Raw genomic sequence first — 18,722 nt, 5'->3', positions numbered from 1 at the left:
TGCGCCTGCCGGGCTTCCGGCGCTGAGTGGCGAGGTTGCGCCTGCCGGGCTTCCGGCGCTGAGTGGCGAGGTTGCGCCTGCCGGGCTTCCGGCGCTGAGTGGCGAGGTTGCGCCTGCCGGGCTTCCGGCGCTGAGTGGCGAGGTTGCGCCTGCCGGGCTTCCGGCGCTGAGTGGCGAGGTTGCGCCTGCCGGGCTTCCGGCGCTGAGTGGCGAGGTTGCGCCTGCCGGGCTTCCGGCGCTGAGTGGCGAGGTTGCGCCTGCCGGGCTTCCGGCGCTGAGTGGCGAGGTTGCGCCTGCCGGGCTTCCGGCGCTGAGTGGCGAGGTTGCGCCTGCCGGGCTTCCGGCGCTGAGTGGCGAGGTTGCGCCTGCCGGGCTTCCGGCGCTGAGTGGCGAGGTTGCGCCTGCCGGGCTTCCGGCGCTGAGTGGCGAGGTTGCGCCTGCCGGGCTTCCGGCGCTGAGTGGCGAGGTTGCGCCTGCCGGGCTTCCGGCGCTGAGTGGCGAGGTTGCGCCTGCCGGGCTTCCGGCGCTGAGTGGCGAGGTTGCGCCTGCCGGGCTTCCGGCGCTGAGTGGCGAGGTTGCGCCTGCCGGGCTTCCGGCGCTGAGTGGCGAGGTTGCGCCTGCCGGGCTTCCGGCGCTGAGTGGCGAGGTTGCGCCTGCCGGGCTTCCGGCGCTGAGTGGCGAGGTTGCGCCTGCCGGGCTTCCGGCGCTGAGTGGCGAGGTTGCGCCTGCCGGGCTTCCGGCGCTGAGTGGCGAGGTTGCGCCTGCCGGGCTTCCGGCGCTGAGTGGCGAGGTTGCGCCTGCCGGGCTTCCGGCGCTGAGTGGCGAGGTTGCGCCTGCCGGGCTTCCGGCGCTGAGTGGCGAGGTTGCGCCTGCCGGGCTTCCGGCGCTGAGTGGCGAGGTTGCGCCTGCCGGGCTTCCGGCGCTGAGTGGCGAGGTTGCGCCTGCCGGGCTTCCGGCGCTGAGTGGCGAGGTTGCGCCTGCCGGGCTTCCGGCGCTGAGTGGCGAGGTTGCGCCTGCCGGGCTTCCGGCGCTGAGTGGCGAGGTTGCGCCTGCCGGGCTTCCGGCGCTGAGTGGCGAGGTTGCGCCTGCCGGGCTTCCGGCGCTGAGTGGCGAGGTTGCGCCTGCCGGGCTTCCGGCGCTGAGTGGCGAGGTTGCGCCTGCCGGGCTTCCGGCGCTGAGTGGCGAGGTTGCGCCTGCCGGGCTTCCGGCGCTGAGTGGCGAGGTTGCGCCTGCCGGGCTTCCGGCGCTGAGTGGCGAGGTTGCGCCTGCCGGGCTTCCGGCGCTGAGTGGCGAGGTTGCGCCTGCCGGGCTTCCGGCGCTGAGTGGCGAGGTTGCGCCTGCCGGGCTTCCGGCGCTGAGTGGCGAGGTTGCGCCTGCCGGGCTTCCGGCGCTGAGTGGCGAGGTTGCGCCTGCCGGGCTTCCGGCGCTGAGTGGCGAGGTTGCGCCTGCCGGGCTTCCGGCGCTGAGTGGCGAGGTTGCGCCTGCCGGGCTTCCGGCGCTGAGTGGCGAGGTTGCGCCTGCCGGGCTTCCGGCGCTGAGTGGCGAGGCTGCGCCTGCCGGGCTTCCGGCGCTGAGTGGCGAGGCTGCGCCTGCCGGGCTTCCGGCGCTGAGTGGCGCAGTTTCTGTGGTAATTAAAAGGTTAGTGTATGGCTGGTGGTCTACATCGGAGAAGGTTGTCACTATTTGATGCCTGGGGTCCAGTGGTTACTCATCTCCCCGGCTCCACCGTTGCTCCTGATGGCTGCACAGTTCTCTGTGATTCGGCAGAGCTCAGGACGTATGAGCGGGTGGATGTTTTTGAGCTGTGCGGCCGATCTGCTGATGGTATAGAGGGAGCAGTGATCCCTACCCCATGGCCACTACTTTACCTGTCATCTCCCGTTATGTAAGTGAGCAGCGCCTCTCGTGAGCTCCTCACTTGCTGATCGCCCTGTTGGCTATCCGCCATTACTCATTTCTACGTTATTCTCTCTTGTTTCCAGGGATCATCGCTAAAGAGAGCACATCCCTGGAGGAGAGCATGGGGGAGCTGCGCGGCAGCGGCCGGGCCGTCAACAAGCCGGAGTTCGAGCTGTCAGACATCTTTTACTTCTGTCGGCAGGGCATGGAGAGCATCATGGACGATGAGGTGACCAAACGCTTCTCCGCGGAGGAGCTGGAGACCTGGAACCTGCTGACCAGAACCAACTACAACTTCCAGCACATCAGTCTGCGGTTGACCGTGCTGTGGGGGCTCGGCATGCTGGTGCGCTACACCTTCCTGCTGCCGCTCAGGTAATGGGGTGAGGGTGCATGGTGGTAAGATGGCGCGATGGCATGGTAGTATGAGGGAGCCAAATGCTGACCATATCTCCCTTATTGTAGGATCGCTCTGGCCTTCACAGGCGTCAGCCTCTTGGTGTTTGGCACGACACTAGTAGGGTACTTACCCAACGGCAGGTGAGTATAATACCGGTCTGTTCTCTTTACCTGTATGGCAGCAACATGACCCCATGGAGGAGCAGCCCATGCACCCTTAACCCCTTGTGAATTAAAAAACTTAAAAAAATGCACTTGTGCTATTGTTTGGGGGGGACTCGCTTTTACAGCATTGACAGGGCGATAAAAGTGAAGTTACTTCATTCTAAGGGTAACTACTATTACGACAATACCAAATATGTATTTTTTTTTTTAACCCCTTCCCTCCCTATGATGCAAGGGTACGTCATGGGAGCGGGGTACTTCCCGCAAAATGATGTACCCTTATGTCATAGGGGATAGCGCGAGATCATGACGGAGCTTGCGCTATCCCGCAGCTGGAGCCGTCTGCCGGTGATGGCGCCTCCCCGTTTTAACCCCTTCCCTGCCGCGATCTATGTAGATCACGGCATAGGAAGGGTTCACATAGGGAGCGCACGCCCTCTGTGAAGTTGCCCTCTCGCGATATAATCACAGAGAGCCTGGCTGGTTGCTATGGCAACAGGACGCCAGATACTGGTGTCCTGTATTGCTGGAACCTGTGGTCGTTGTATAAGCGATAAGACATGGCAGGACAGAAGTCCTGCCATGCCTTATCACAGCGATCATCAGTGCTGTAATGTAAGTGCCCCAGAGGGACACAAAAAATAAATAAAAATGTACAAAAAAGAAAAATGTAAAAAAAAAACCTTTTTAGGTGCTTTTTCTCATATAAGCATAAAAAAAGGTTAAAAAAATTAAAATCATACATATTTGGTATCGACATGTCCGTAACTACGTGTACAATAAGTTAAACACGCTCTTTACTCTGCACAGCAAAAAGCGTAAATAAAAAAAAATTAAAAACAGGGGCAAAATGCTAATTTTTAGCATTTTGCCTCCCAAAAAATGCAATAAAAGTGATCAAAAAAGCCGTATGTACCCCAAAATGGTACCAATAAAAACTACAGCTTGTCTCACAAAAAATAAGCCCTCATAGAGCTCCATGCATAGAAAAATAAAAGTTACAGGACTTTGAATGCAGCGATTTAGAAAAAAAAAAGATTTCCAAAAAAAAAGGGGTTTTATTGCAGAAAAGTGGAAAAACCTAAAAAAAAATAAATAAGAATTTTGGTATCGTTGAAACCGTACCGGCCCGCAGAAAAAAAGGATTGTGTCATTTATGCTGCATGATTAACGCTGTAAAACAAACCAAAACCTATGGCAGAATTGATGCGTTTTCTCTCCCTGTTCTCTTAAAAATAAGTTTTACAATATAGCCTATGTACCCAAAAATGGCACCGATAAAAACTACAGTTCGCCACGCAAAAAAACAAGCCCCTATACGGCCGCGTCGACGGAAAAGTAAAAAAGTTATGGCTTTTGAAAACTAGAGATGGAAATTCGACAAAGATCGTTGCGTCCTCAACGCCAAATAGGCCGTGTCATGAAGGGGTTAATGTAGTAAAATATAAAATTTTCAATTAAAAAAATATGATTTTTGTTGTCACATTCTGACCTCAATGTTTCTTTAATGTTCAGCTGATGGAGCTGTGAGGGCTCCTTTTTGCAGGGTAGCTGTATTTTTTTGTAACAATGTGGCGTGCATACAACTCTTTTTTTCATTTTTGTATTTCAATGGCAGGGTGACTGAAAAACTGCAGTTCTGCAATTGCTAACATTTTTTTTTATGTTGCTTCCCGTATGTGATATTTTGAAATCACGGATGTGGCAATACCAGTTATGTTACGTTAGTCAGAATACACTTCCCTTAGGCTGACCTCACACAGGCCAGTGCATCACTTCAGGGAACGGCTTCTAGCCATGGCAGAGTGTTTCCCAGTGTTTGCAATGAGAAACCTCGCATCGCACTCACATGCACCTCGCACATCTTTGCCGTCCCTATTGAAAACAATGGGCGATGCGAGGCACTCTGAGGGAACGCCCAAAAATAGGACATGCCGCAATCAATGATGCAGGAAACAATCGCTCGTGTGTGTGCCCTCATTTAAAAGAATGGGCTCCATATTTGTGCGAGATCTGTGCATCTCACAACACGTGCAAACAAACCGCGGCATGTCCTATTTCTGTGCGGGGCTCGCAGAGCCTCGCGCAGAAACGTCACTCACCCGGCCGCCGGCTCCGGTCTGCGCATGCGCTGGCAGCCGGCACATGAAAGAGCCGGGGCCGCCAGGCGCGGGTGAGTACGCGCTCCTCCCTGCAGGCGCTCGGGTCGGGTCCTGCGGCGAGAATCCTCACCGCTGGATCCAACCGGCAGGTCTGCGGGTGGCCTTATAGTATATTTTATCAGGATATTACATTTAGGAGATCCTTGCATTCTTCCTGATGCCTACTTTTTCTTCAGGTTCAAGGAGTTTCTGAGTAGACACGTGCACCTTATGTGTTATCGGATCTGCGTGCGTGCCCTCACTGCGATTATAACCTATCACGGCAGGTAAGTCAGGACCCTCCGTGTCCACCAGTGACCTCCGGTGATGTATACGCTTTACATACCCTTATCGTCCTCGCAGTGAGAACCGGCCGCGGAACGGGGGCATCTGTGTGGCCAATCACACTTCTCCTATTGATGTCATCATCCTGGCCAGTGATGGCTACTACGCTATGGTAAGTTTCTGTTCTACTTGCATCTATTGACGGTGACTCTCTTGTCCTGTTGTGGTCTTTACATATAACATTTCCATGTTGTAGATTGGACAGGTCCATGGTGGCTTAATGGGAATAATACAAAGAGCGATGGTGAAGTCCTGTCCACATGTCTGGTTTGAACGTTCAGAAGTCAAAGATCGCCATCTGGTGGCTAAAAGGTAAGAGGATTGGGGCAGTCCCGTAATACTGTGTATACACTACGCCTCACTTAGCAGTACTGTTTAAGGATATGTTCACATTGTGTTTTAGTGATTTGTTTAGCATATGTTGGGGGCCCTCGCAGTGCATATGACAAATGGATCCACAGGCCCACATTGATAGAATAACGCAGCAGGGTGTGCTGATGCATCCTGTAACACACCTTATCCGTTATATGAATACCATAACAGTCTGTTGGTGACAGATCCCACTGTGCATAGGGGTGACGTTTCAAACTTGATACAACTTCTTTAAGCAGATACAAAACAAGTTTTCATAACTTTTCATCCTACAGTGATCAAACTTTGTTTTTTAACATACCAGTTAACCCCTTTATATATGAGATATCCATCTTCATCATCTTGTAATAATCCCATTCCTTTCCTCAGGCTGACAGATCATGTACAGGACAAAAGTAAACTGCCCATCCTAATATTTCCTGAAGGTAAGACTGGAAAGACACCATCTTTTTAACCGGTTTTAAATTAAAGCAGGTTTCCTGGAATAGAATATTGATGACCTATCCTGAGGACAGGTGGGAAGGGGGGGGGGGGGGGGGCTACTCACACACTCTTGTCGATCGTAGTCACCAGACGGGTCAGGTGATACCACTCCAGGGCTATATATATAATATATATATATATATATATATATACACACATACACAGCTCACACGCTCGGTCCTGGTGGTCAGTGGGACAGATTTTGCTCTGCAGGATTTATAAGTTGTGTTGGTGAATGCAGGGCACACTATGCTGTACCAAAATCTTAAATCTGTATATGTAGATTAGCCGTGGCCCCAACAATGAATAATACAGGGACTAAATATTAACATGATACCTCATACCTGTGGAGCCACTGCAATTAGTGGTAAAGGACCAGATGCTCACCTGGTCATCCCAGCGACGATCAGTCCTGTGCTTTTACACTAGCGCAATCCTCGCTCAGTGAATGGAGGTGGAGCGGGCTGGAGATCATTCCGGTCTACCTATTTGCAGTCTTTCATAGATTAATGTCTGCCTGTTTCCACGGGCCGATCATCATTCAGTTTTCATGCAGACATAAGCTGCACAACGAATGATAAGAGAACCCATTCTCGTCCGTTCAGTCCACGCATGCATTCACACTGAACACCACCCGCTCAGATTCTTGCCGAATTATCGGCTTGTGTAAAAGGGCCCTAAAACCTATCTGTAGCGGGCCACGTGGCCCGTACTGCTTCGTGATTGTTACATTTAAATACACCTCTGGAGAAAAACTGCATGCCATTTATTTTCAATTGCTGCATTTTTGCAAATCCGTTTTTGGACTCGAGTTTTTGCAGGTGAAACTTGTAAATGTTTGACCTGTAAACACCGATCAGCAAAAAACTGCCTTGCAAAGGTGCCACAGTTTGAGTAGCTTATGATGTGTTCTGCTGCCACAGCCAAAAGTGGCTCATATAAGTACACCCTAATCATATGTACAGGATTGATCTGCAGAAACAAATGTCTTATCTAAATACCCCCGGGAGACATTATAGTGCCACAAACACAACACCAGCAGTGATATCACCAAAGGTATGCTACACTTGACATCTGTGCGCTAGACATAGCTAAGCCAGAAACCTACTGCACACTGATGAGGGGCAAACACCCCGAAACAGCTGTCTGTGCATGGTTAACTGGCTTGGTTTCCTATTCCCAATCATTGTTATAAAGACGTGTATAAAGGGTCTGATAATGATATGAAGGAATGCTGCCATCCATTAGGTGGCGCTGCAGAGGTGTTGTTCCATCTTCCTTATTTACCCAGAGGAGCTTGAATGGCCATATAAGTCTCCTCACTCACCTTCTAGGTGTCCCCAAACCCCTTTTGGGTGCTCTCCTTGGGGAGAGACCATGTCATTCCCCGACCCACTCACCTAGGTGTTTCCAAACACTTTTTGGGTGCTCTTCTTAAGGAGACACGACACCCCTCCTGATCTGACACCTACCATAGAGATGTTGTTTCTTAGCGGAAGGCACTAAGTACAGTACTTGCAGCTATGCTGCTTTGAAGAGTCAGGAGTCCACTGGGGGATGCGGCTGTCAGATCTACCAGGCGGGAGGAACTGGTAGGGTCACAGCAAGAAACGTGTAAGTTGTCTACTGCCGATGCAATGTCTATACAGGCCAGACCTGGAGATACTGATCCGGCGGGAGCAATGTGCGGCCTGCTCAGTCTCCCAGCGCATGTGTACCACAGCAAGGGCAGTGCCCTATACCTTCCGCTCTGAGTGCGTTCTTCCCCCATCCCCACGAAAAAGACACTGTATTTGATAGCAAGTCCAGTGGAAGTCGGATGGACTGTTTAAAGAATACGCATGATCTCAATTATTAGTGAAAACTTTCAGTGCAGTTAAATAAGGGAAATGTATTAATACCAAATCCCTTCAAGTGTTTGTGTCAACTTTATAAATCCCCCTCCTTGTTCTGACGATCTCCCTTCTACCAGGTACCTGCATCAATAACACATCGGTCATGATGTTCAAGAAGGGAAGCTTCGAAATAGGAGCCACAGTGTATCCCGTGGCTATTAAGGTGCGTTTAGGGTTCCTGGGGAAAAACTTTAGCCCGAGGGTTGGGATGTCCCTGACTGTTCTCTTTCTCCCCCGCACAGTACGATCCTCGCTTTGGCGATGCCTTCTGGAACAGCAGCAAATATGGGATGATCACCTACCTCCTGCGAATGATGACAAGCTGGGCCATAGTGTGCAGTGTCTGGTATCTACCTCCTATGACACGCCGGGTAAGAACTAATGCATGTTATGGGGGATGGATGAAAACCAACATATCTGCAGGTTGCTTACAGGTGGAATACACCTGTGCTGTATAGGCGTCTGCTTTGTTACTGTATGGTCTGTGTTGTCCGAGATACTGAGTGATGGAAGTATCGGAGCTCTGCTGAGGAGTTAGGTAGAATTCCCCATGAAAGTGTAACTTTTTACAGTGCATTAAGGGGGTTTTCCAGTAAAATTCTAATAGTTGATCGTCCAGGGTGTGCCGTTTGGGACTCCGACAGATCAGCTGTGCGGGTGCATGCTGTCCCTGCCGCAATAACACAGTGGTTGGAGTGGAAGCTTCCGCACTGCCCTCCATGTAGTGGCTAGAGCACGTAACTGTAGGCACGGCTCTCATTGAAACCAATGGGGGCCGTGCCTGCAGTTACAAGCACTGGCCACTATAAGGAGGTTGATACGGAGGCTTCTGCTCTGACCTCTGTGTATTTGGAGCAAGTCTCATTTGATTTCAATGAGAGCCATGCCTGTAATTACAAGCTCCGGCCATTACAAGGAGGTCAGTGTGGATGCTTCCGCTCTGACCTCTGTGTTATTGCGGCGCTGACAGCATATGCCCGCTCAGCTGATCGGTCGGGGTCCTGAGTGACGGGCGGACCCCAGACGATCAAATATCGTGAATAGTATTTCATTGGAAAACCTCTTTAATATACAGGGATTTGCTCAATTTACTCCATTCTCTTCTTGCACCATGCTGAAAATGATACAGCCCAGGCACTGTTGTAAAATTATAGCCTGTCGTTGACTCTAATATACAGAGAGCAGCCCATTGCAGTATCTGAGATTGGATATGACGCATTTTGGAAGTCCCTATGTGGAACTAATGCAGCACAAGACCGTTTGGATGGACGCTTAACTTTTTGATCAGTTGAGGTACAACCAATCATGAGAACAGGGGTCCCATATTCTGCTTGCGTGAATGAGCCTGCCAGAGATAGCCAAGTTCAAGCGTTTGGCTGTCTCTGGCAGTCTAAGATTTAAAGGGAGCAGTAGTGCGCATGCTCGGCCGTCGCAGCATTCCCCTATAATCGTGATCGGTGGGAGTCCCAATGGTCAGATCCCCAGCAATCAGAAGGTTATCCCCTATCTTGTGGATAGAGGATAGCTTTAAATCTTGGCACAACCCCTTTAAGCATGGAAGTAGTAACATCACAGCCTCCAGATGGATATAAAGCATTTTCTGACAGGTACCAGGTGTCGGAGCAGTGATAATTCTCCACGGACTGTGATGTACTAGTTATGGCCCCTTTCCTATAATTAAAGTATTCCCTTCAGATGTAGACCCGTGCTGACCTATTATACCTGTACAGCGCCGGGCAGATTGCTGGCAGCCTCTTCCTCTAATGCCCCGCTCCTCACACGTTGCCATGGACTGTCTCCTACCTTGAAGTGTTGCCAGGGGTTAAACAGTTGCAGCTGACCATTAATGACCTCTGGGCCGGTGTTACATAATGCCCACGTCTTACCCCTGGCTGTCCGGAGAGAACTATTTCCAGACATGGATTTGTTGACTGGGGTATGGATCAATACAACCTAGCCTGAGGAAGGCTCAGCCGTATAAACGCCACTCTCTCCTGTAACCCCTTTTAATAAATGATTGAACTAAAGGCGAGGAGTTAATGTGTAACCGGACATGTTGGATTTATACACGTATACATCCTGCCGGAGCCACAATCGGGACATCGGAGACGTCTGCTTAAGTAACTCATTGCAGAAGTAACTGCAGACTGTGCAGCTTTCATCATCGAGGTCAGCGCTCCGGCTAGTCGCATGACCCTGGCAATCCAGTCAGCCCGCTTTGCGTTATCTACTGGTTTATTACATCAGGCGATTATTCAACCCCTATTGCAGTTTAGGTTCATTTGCCAAATTTGCAAACTTTCATCTTTTACAAAAAAACGCAATATTTGGCTAAAAATGTATATTTTATCTTTATCGACTATTGCTAATTAACAGAATCCCACAAAAAAATATTACAAATGAACCAGATAGAACAGAAAAAATGAACAAGAATGGTAGCGTAGATCAGCCGGCTGTGAAAACGGCGTCCGATATACAATCGTGTGAATAAGCCTTTAGTGTGCAAGCGGAAACCTCAGTGCCGGCTGCCACCAAATCTCGCTGCAGGTTCTTTGCAGTCACTGGAGGGTTTTTGACCACCTCCTCAGGAATCTGGTGACAGCTCCCTCTTTCTGCCATGTCAGGTAGTGTAGTCAGGGTTCCTTTAACTTTGAACTTGTGAACTAGGGATAAGGGAAATATAAACCCAGAAAATGGCCATCTACTTACTGATGTACTGATGCTAGAGGCAGGTAGAAGCACCACATCCACCAGCATGCAGTCAGCCAGACTGCTATATGAAGGGGCATTGCACAGGTGTGAGGTGCTCCTCAGCAGTCACTCACACACCTACCTTATATTGGGGGGGACAGCTGTTTAGTACTATACAGGGCGTCAGGCCTAGGGATGGGAAGGTCTGGAAAAATTAAAGAAAAAACTTTTTTTTTTCCTAAGCCGTTTTCTTCCAGAAAAAGTGAAAAGTGTAGAAAATTTTCTTTTCCAATGATAAATAATATGATATTCAAACTATATAAAAATGGCTTTGGAAAAAAAAAAAGTTTTTTCCCAATTTTTTAGTTTTTTTTTTTCAGGCCTTCCCATCCCTAATCAGGCCACAAAATATATGTAGTGCACCATGCAGGCTTGCAACTTATTATTGACGCCATATTTCAATCCAGCGGCTGCCCTACACCTCATAGGTGAACTACACTGGCATCGGCACCCCGGGCTCTATGTTTCCAACTGTGTATCTAGAAACATTCAGTGTTTTTTTGCTATCTTTTATCCTTTTTCTTGTTTGTGCTACTCAATGATCTCTTGACTTTTTTGACTACTCTGTTGACTCACCATGCCACAGCCAACAAGCCCCAGTCAGTCCAGGTATTTGAGGTGTTTTATCTCAAGCACACCTGATGCAACTAATGAGGCCCTTGATTTTTTACATCAGGTGCGCCTGAGAGAACACGCCATTTGCAAATGTGTGATCTTATGAGGGGTTTTATTCAGGGGGTTGAATAATTCTACAGTAGCCATTAAAAGTGGCATTTTGTGTTGAATACGGAGAAACCACTTGTTAGTTGGGTTAAGATAGTTAAATTGCTCGTTTGATTACTTTTAGCTGAAAGTTTGAAAATTCGGCAAACACATCTAATATGCACTGGGGGTTGAATAATTTTGATTGTAACTGTAAATGCCCTGACAATTAGTAAGAACAAAAGGGCATGTTGCACTTGCAAAGGAGAAACTAATCTTGGGGCCCTTTTAGATAGGACGATTATCGTTCAAAAAAAATCGCTCAAACGAGCGAAAGTGACTGATTATAGTTTGGTATAAATGGGAGCCAATAAAGAATGATGATCGTTCACTTTTCGTTCGTCTATTTTATATGGAGAGCAGATTTAATAGCTGTCTACAAATATCTGAAGGGCTGTCACAGTGCAGAGGGATCAGCCCTATTCTCATTTGTACAAGGAAAGACTAGAAGCAATGGATGAAACTGAAAGGGAGGAGACACAAATTGGATATTAGACAGTGAGGGTGATGAATGAGTGGAACAGGTTGCCACGGAAGGTGGTGAGTTCTTCTTCAATGGAAGTGTTCAAACAAAGGCTGGACAGACATCTGTCTGGGATGATTCAGAGATCCTGCATTGAGCAGGGGGTTGGACCCGATGACCCTGGAGGTCCCTTCCAACTCTGTTCTGTGATGGGATAGGTGATAACTTGCTGATAAGGTGGGGGTCCAACTGCTAGAACCCCCACTGATCCCAAGAACGGGGGGTGTGGAGCATCCAGGAATTAAAGTAGTGGTGGTCACACATGTGGCTTTTGCTCCATTCATTCCGGGATGCTTTAGACCCCTGTTCTCATACTTGGTGGGGGTTGCGTGGTTAGGCCTCTACTTTATCCACAGGGCAGGGAATAACTTGCTGATAAAGGATAAATTTATATTGGTGGGACAACTCCTTTAAGGAGGTATCTGGCTGTGATATTGCGGGCTGCTGCCTGCGCACCAGGAGTGACACATGGAAAAAAAAGATGAAAAAGCTATTTACAGCAAGAATACCGTAAATGGAAATAGAGGGGATGTGACTCTGGCTGGAGTGCCATGGAACCTACAATACAGCTCTGTCCATGTGGCCCTTTCTGGTACTGCAACCTAGAACCCAATCCTTCTCATCAGTCGTGATCCTGAAGATCAGACCTCCACTGATCATACTTTAACCCTTTCCAATCCACTGTCTGACGATTGAAGGCAGTACAGCTCTAATGTCAGATGACGTCCAGCAGGGTATTCTTACTGTAGATTATTGGCCGCTTTGTTGTCGGGGCCCTCTCCAGCATGTCTCATACCGCAGTACTGGCTCTAGCCAGCAGATGGCGCCATTGTATAATGGCAGAAAGAGCCCCCCAGGAAACCCTGAATCCAAAATTGGATTGCAAAGGGTTAATGGTCATTAATGTTACATCCTTGGACAATGAGATTGTTTAGAAACCTTACTCCTGCCTCAGTCTTACTTTTATCCTTGACCTCACAGGAAGATGAAGATGCAGTCCAATTTGCAAACCGGGTGAAGTCTGCCATCGCTCGGCAGGGTGGACTTGTCGATCTACTTTGGTAAGCCTGGAATATTACTTTACATTGTCGCTCCCAGCACTTTCATAACAAAGTCACTAATTCTTTATTTTTCTGCAGGGATGGAGGTCTCAAACGTGAAAAGGTCAAAGAAGCTTTCAAAGAGGAACAACAAAGGTTGTACAGCCGTATCATCTCTGGAAACCAGGAGAACCGAAGTCGCTCGTAAGCCCCAGCATTGGGGAGCAGGCTCCGTTCCGACCTGTCCTGCTGCTCCACACCACAGGAGGAAGACCCTGAGCCGCAGGAATCCAAGCCATGAAATGAGGGAACACACAACATGGAGTCAGTCTGGATTCATTTGTCCATGAAGAACTGTAATAGTAGGTGACGACGGGCATTTACAAGGGTGGCATCTGCACCCATGGGATCTGTATCACAAGCGTTAGAGGGTAGTGGCCTCTGAGCCACCGGTCTGATTCCTGAGACATATGACTCTGTTTGTACTATGATATTGAATGTTTCGGATAAATTGTCTCACAGAAACAAAATGGTCATTCAAAAAGTTACATGTTCTGTGAGACGTTACATTGTTACAGGCTGCCAGATGCGACGCTGGCGCCACCAACAACTGATTCACTAGAAGCTGCCCAAGAACCAAGGTTACAGGACCTAATCACCCGCAGGAAGCAAAGTGAAGCCAACAAGGCTCGGACATCTTCTAACCGCCGTGGCTGATATTTTCCAATACCCAGCTTTTTCCAGAGACAGACAAAGCCGTATTTATGAATTCCCACAAGGCCTCATCCATTCGTTTTCATTCAAGTCCTCTCCGCTTCTTGTCGCCATGGAAGATAGATGGCAGGTTTCTCCTTTTTAAGCCAAAAAACGAGGGGTTAATGATACCAACGTGTTTGAAACCCCCTCAGAATCCATAATGAATGAGAAATGTGCCTCCCTTTTTATCTGTTACACCCCGTCCTGCATGGGCCCTGGGCCACGTTCCTCGTTTTTGGTTTTTATAAGATCAATGAAATAAAATCTCTTGGCAAGAAAACATTCTGTCTGTCCGGTGCTGACTGATTCTTCCTCTACAACACCCATGGGACACCGATGTAGCAAAGTTTAACTTGACACAAACTGTGGCACATATTTCCTAATGCATTGGTTTTTTTGCACGTTCAATAGCTTTTCAATGGCTTGTGTTGTGGACAACAGGTTTTCAATGGCCAAAGGGATTTTAATGAACTTTAAATAAATCTCTAATCTAAAAAAACTCAAATTCACTTTAAGAAATACTGCACTGTTCTTGAGACCCATCAGTTACCTGCACTCCATGTGTCCAAACCAGGAAGAGTCCAGTGTGTGCAATCTTTGTCCTGTTGCTCTCCCTTGTCAAGTCTACACATTTGGCCCCAATGTTTTTAGTTGGCACTCTTTCAACCTTGGTGCATGATCAGAACACCGTTATCATCACTCTGTTCCCCCAGATGCTCTGTTCCTTCCATAGACTTCTATGGGTTGCAATGACCTCAGTGGAGTCCATACAATATAATATGAGGCTGAACACGCGCAATAAGAGCACATCTCTTAAGAAGTTTTACTGCGCATGCTCGGCCTCATCTTATCTATGGATTCCATTAATGTCGATTGAACCCATAGATGTTTTATTGATGCGTCTTAAGCACATCTCCGAGAAGAAAGGACATTTCGCTGCACATGGTAAGCCTCATTATATTGTATGGACTCCACTTGTATCAGTGAAACCCATAAAGGTCTATGGAAGGAGCCTAGCATCTCGGGAATGGACTGATAACATCTCTTTTCAGAGCATGCGCCAAAGTTAAGCGCCATTCAGGTAAGGAAAAAAGTGGGGTCAACTGCGCAGACTGAACCAGGGAGTGCAGCAGGACCAAGATTGCACACACTGGACTCTTGCAGGTTTGGGCTCATAAAGTGCAGGTAATTGCTGATCTCAGGAACAGTGCAATATTTCTGGAAGGAGTGAATTACAAATCTTTATTTTTTAGATTAGAGTTTTTTAAGGGCATTTATGTTTATGATAAGTTCTCTAATCTTAAAGGGGTTTTATCGAAGAAAGTTCTCTCCGTCAAGCTACACTTTGGTCATTTTTACACTATGTATAGATTTAGCAATAAGCCGATAGTAGTTAGAGTTTTACAGGACTTTTACTTTTGATGATATTGAAGACCGATCCTCAGAATAGATCATCAACAATAGATTGGCATGGGTCTGCCACTCAGGAGCCCTGCCAATCAACTGTTTGCTGGGTTTACTGTCGGTGCAAACAGTGCTGTCAACATTGCAGCAGCCAGGGTTGGTAATGCAGGTATTGAATTGAACGTGATCTGTGCCTGAATTACCAACCCGTGCCACTGCGAAATGGACAGCGCTATATGCTTCCTGTGCTGTCTGTACGGACGGCAGCCTGGCGAAGATTTGATTGGCAGGGATCCTCCACAGCGGACCCCACCAATCAACTATTGATGACTGGACAACCCCATTTAAAGGGGTATTCCCATTTGAGACTTTCATATCATGTCCACAGTATATGACATGGAAGTTTAAAGGGCCCTTTTACATGGGGAGAAATCATTCAGGTTCCCACGATCGGTGAGAATCTGAATGATTATCGTTCAGTCTAAATGTATGTATGACCGAATGACTAACGTTAAATGTGTTCGTCCAGCTATTGTATGCATAAAACTGAATGGAAGCAGGCGGCCCGGTACGATTCCCAGCCCGCTCTGCCTCCATTCACTAGCAATGATCACTCGTGTAAAAGCGCAAGAACGATCATCGCCGAAGTGGCATCTGCACTCGACAGGTCATTCCGTGTAAAAGCGCCCTAATAGATGGGGATCACTTCTGGAACCCATACCTATCCTTGGTTCTAGCCGCCACTGCTTTCAGCCAGCTGAATGTGTTTGGCCAGAGGTGGTTGGACTTACGGAAACAGTTGAGTGGGCTCCGTTACGTTTTTGTAACTCGGAAACTGTGGAATCGGTGTAGCTCGCTGTGCTACCCTTTTTGCGTAACTTCCATTGACTTCTATGGGAGTTACAAAACACCTAGCTAAGCCAGCTTGACTATTTCGTTAAATCTCTACCAGCCCTGGATACTGTATATTGTCCGGCTTGCAGTAGTGAGGTTCAGTACTAGAGATAGGTGCAGGTCACAGATCTGGGCCTGCATCGATCAGACATTTGTGGCCTATCCTGTGGATACGCCATGACAGTCTCAGGAATACCCCTTAAGGGGCAAATAGGCTTGTTAGGACTGCCTCAATGGAATTGAATGATGTAGCAGGGCCAATATTTTTTATATAGATGACTGGACCGTTTACATCATCTTGTGACTTGATATGAACTGGAAGACTGAAGACCAGAGATCTCCACTTCTCCTGCACCCAGGTAATGTTAGAGGTTTTCCAGGACTGAGCTATTGATGACCAGTCCTCAGGATAGGTCATCAGTAGTTGATCGGTAGGTGTCTGCCACTCTGGATCCCTGATCAGCTGTCTGAAGAGGCTGCGGGGCTTGGGTGAGCACTGCGGCCTCTTCTATGGCCTGTGACGACATAATCATCGGCCACATGGTCTAAGTCAAGTGAAATGGGATTGAGCTGCAGTACCAGGCAGTGCCACTAGAGAATGTACGGTGCTGTGCCTGGTATGCACCAAAGAGACAGCTCGCTCCATTAATGGGATGTTAAACAGTTCCCTTTTCCCCCATGCCCTATTCACCCGGATCTGGCTATGTTATCTAAGGGGTATCAACACCCCAGTTAGGGACTGGTAACAATTGTCACTTGTCAACGCTCCGTCATCACTGCAGACCTGCAGAAGGACCAGGAAAACGGACACAGACGTGGCAGGAGGTGGGTACGGTGAATCCTTTAGTTGTTTTATGTCCTCTGTAAGTGATTTCATGCAGCCTTCATTTGGCGCAGGCTTAATTGAGCCTTAATTGAGTCATTAAGTGACCCTCCAGCTTCAGAGCAGCATTCTGTCTTAGGAAAAGGGGGTAAATTACTTGTTAACAGGACTGGAAAACCAGCGGATATCAGCTGTCCAAAATGGCCAATGCAATCATAAAACTACCTAATCCCCTAGAGTGCACTGGTAGTCCTAGACTACCAATGTACTATACCTGGTCTCTGATTGGCCAGAGCTGCTTACATGATCAGTGCTGGCCAATCACAACATTGCACAGTATGCATTAGGTAGTTGGAAATTGCGTCAGCCATAATAGGACAGCAGGGAATACCAGATGGAGGTAATATAACCTCTCCGCTCCCAAGACAGAATTTTGTACAGAAACTAAGGAGTTTTAGCGGCCATGGCAATTTATCAGCACCCAGCGATTGAGCCTTCTTGTTCACGAAACCACTGGTCCCAACATCTCCTAACAGTCTGGTCAGACATTCCTCTCTACTGGTGGTCTGTAGGGGGCGTCCTGAGCCCGATCACCTTGTGTGCCCTCACACATCCACTAGTCCCAACACCTCCTAACAGTCTGGTCAGACGCTCCTCCCTACTGGTGGTCTGTAGGGCGTCCTGAGCCCGGTCACCTTGTGTGCCCTCACACATCCACTGGTCCAACACCTCCTAACAGTCTGGTCAGGCGCTCCTCTCTACTGGTGGTCTGTAGGGGGGCGTCCTGAGCCCGGTCACCTTGTGTGCCCTCACACATCCACTGGTCCCAACACCTCCTACAGTCTGGTCAGACGCTCCTCTCTACTGGTGGTCTGTAGGGGGAGTCCTAAGCCTCGTCACCTTGTGTGCCCTCACACATCCACTGGTCCCAACACACCCTAACAGTCTGGTCAGAACGGCCCGTGGGGGATAATTCGTCGATACGACCATCCAGCTTCTCACATTCCAATAATGCGCCCCCTCTGGTAACGGGGTGAAATCTCTTCTCTGCGTCGTAGAGGCATCTAGTGGCCAACAAACTCCACACAAGTGGAAGAAGAGGTCACTACACACAAGGAGCCTCCGAGAGCCTTTTATAGGCCAAGGGAGGAACCACTTCGAGGGCCTCCGGTGCCAAGACCGTTCATCCAATCACCCTTCTTCTAGGGGTGCGAGTGCTTTGACAATGGGTGTATATATTGAGTCATGGAGGTTTTCTGTCTGTTTCATGCTGAATCCAACAGAAAATACATCTTTGCTATGTTGCATTGAATTAAGCATTGCTTGTGATCCGGGGGGAATACCTTGTGTTGTACTGGAGTGCCCACACAGCGGTACATGAAGTACACTGCAGTAGGGAGCTGTAGGGACTTCCCGCTCTACACTCAGGACTCTGCGTCAGGTTAGGGGCTACACGTCTGCATATACTAGGACCGTACAAGAACGACCGGTCAGGTGACTTCCTAGTAGCGTCCTTTCACAGCTTCATTTCCGATCCAGTAAGTTTTCATTGCTTCCCATTAGCCACAACAATTCCAGCATTTCCAGCCACTGGATTTGCATGTCTGCACATGTATGTCTACGCCAAAAACCTTCCATCCAGCGCTCCGGATATAGCTGCACTCACATAGGCAAACAAGGGACTGCTTTGACTGCTCATGGGGGCAGCAATGGTTAATCAGAGCAGCTTGTAGCATCTTAGGGCTCAGTCACACAGGGGTACGTGTCCCACGTATAGGGTGTGTAACCTATATAAATGCCTATTTATGCCATATGGTAGCTCTCCATAGCCCATACTGGCACCTATTATTCGCCCAAATAGGATATGTCGCATTTTTTTTAACGCGCATAAAACACACATGGAGAAAACCCGCAGGCGTGACCGGCTCTATAGAAATCAATGGGCCACGTGAGCGAACCCTTCGACTAACGATAAATACTAATAGAAGTGTGCATCAGGTAAAGAGAATCGCTACGGCCATTATTGTTTGTCCAGGAACAGAGGGTCACTTGAAATAGATCTGGTTTAAC

At 48.7% G+C, this 18,722-nt stretch overlaps 1 protein-coding gene across 1 annotated transcript in view; it reads left to right on the top strand.

Annotated features, from left to right (window-relative positions):
* Positions 1-13,813, top strand: part of GPAT4 (glycerol-3-phosphate acyltransferase 4) — a 32,454-nt gene extending 18,641 nt beyond the window's left edge. Inside the window, exons 4-13 of the mRNA XM_066593431.1 lie at positions 1,983-2,274; positions 2,365-2,439; positions 4,802-4,891; positions 4,968-5,061; positions 5,146-5,261; positions 5,691-5,746; positions 7,777-7,862; positions 7,942-8,070; positions 12,717-12,796; positions 12,875-13,813. Coding sequence (XP_066449528.1) covers positions 1,983-2,274; positions 2,365-2,439; positions 4,802-4,891; positions 4,968-5,061; positions 5,146-5,261; positions 5,691-5,746; positions 7,777-7,862; positions 7,942-8,070; positions 12,717-12,796; positions 12,875-12,983 — 1,127 coding nt within the window. The 3' untranslated portion in view covers positions 12,984-13,813. The remainder of the gene's footprint in view (positions 1-1,982; positions 2,275-2,364; positions 2,440-4,801; positions 4,892-4,967; positions 5,062-5,145; positions 5,262-5,690; positions 5,747-7,776; positions 7,863-7,941; positions 8,071-12,716; positions 12,797-12,874) is intronic.
* Positions 13,814-18,722: the final 4,909 nt, after the last annotated feature.

This window comes from Eleutherodactylus coqui, chromosome 2, assembly GCF_035609145.1.
Source record: "Eleutherodactylus coqui strain aEleCoq1 chromosome 2, aEleCoq1.hap1, whole genome shotgun sequence".
Lineage (NCBI taxonomy): Eukaryota > Metazoa > Chordata > Amphibia > Anura > Eleutherodactylidae > Eleutherodactylus > Eleutherodactylus coqui.
This window is presented reverse-complemented; position numbering and strand designations above follow the sequence as displayed.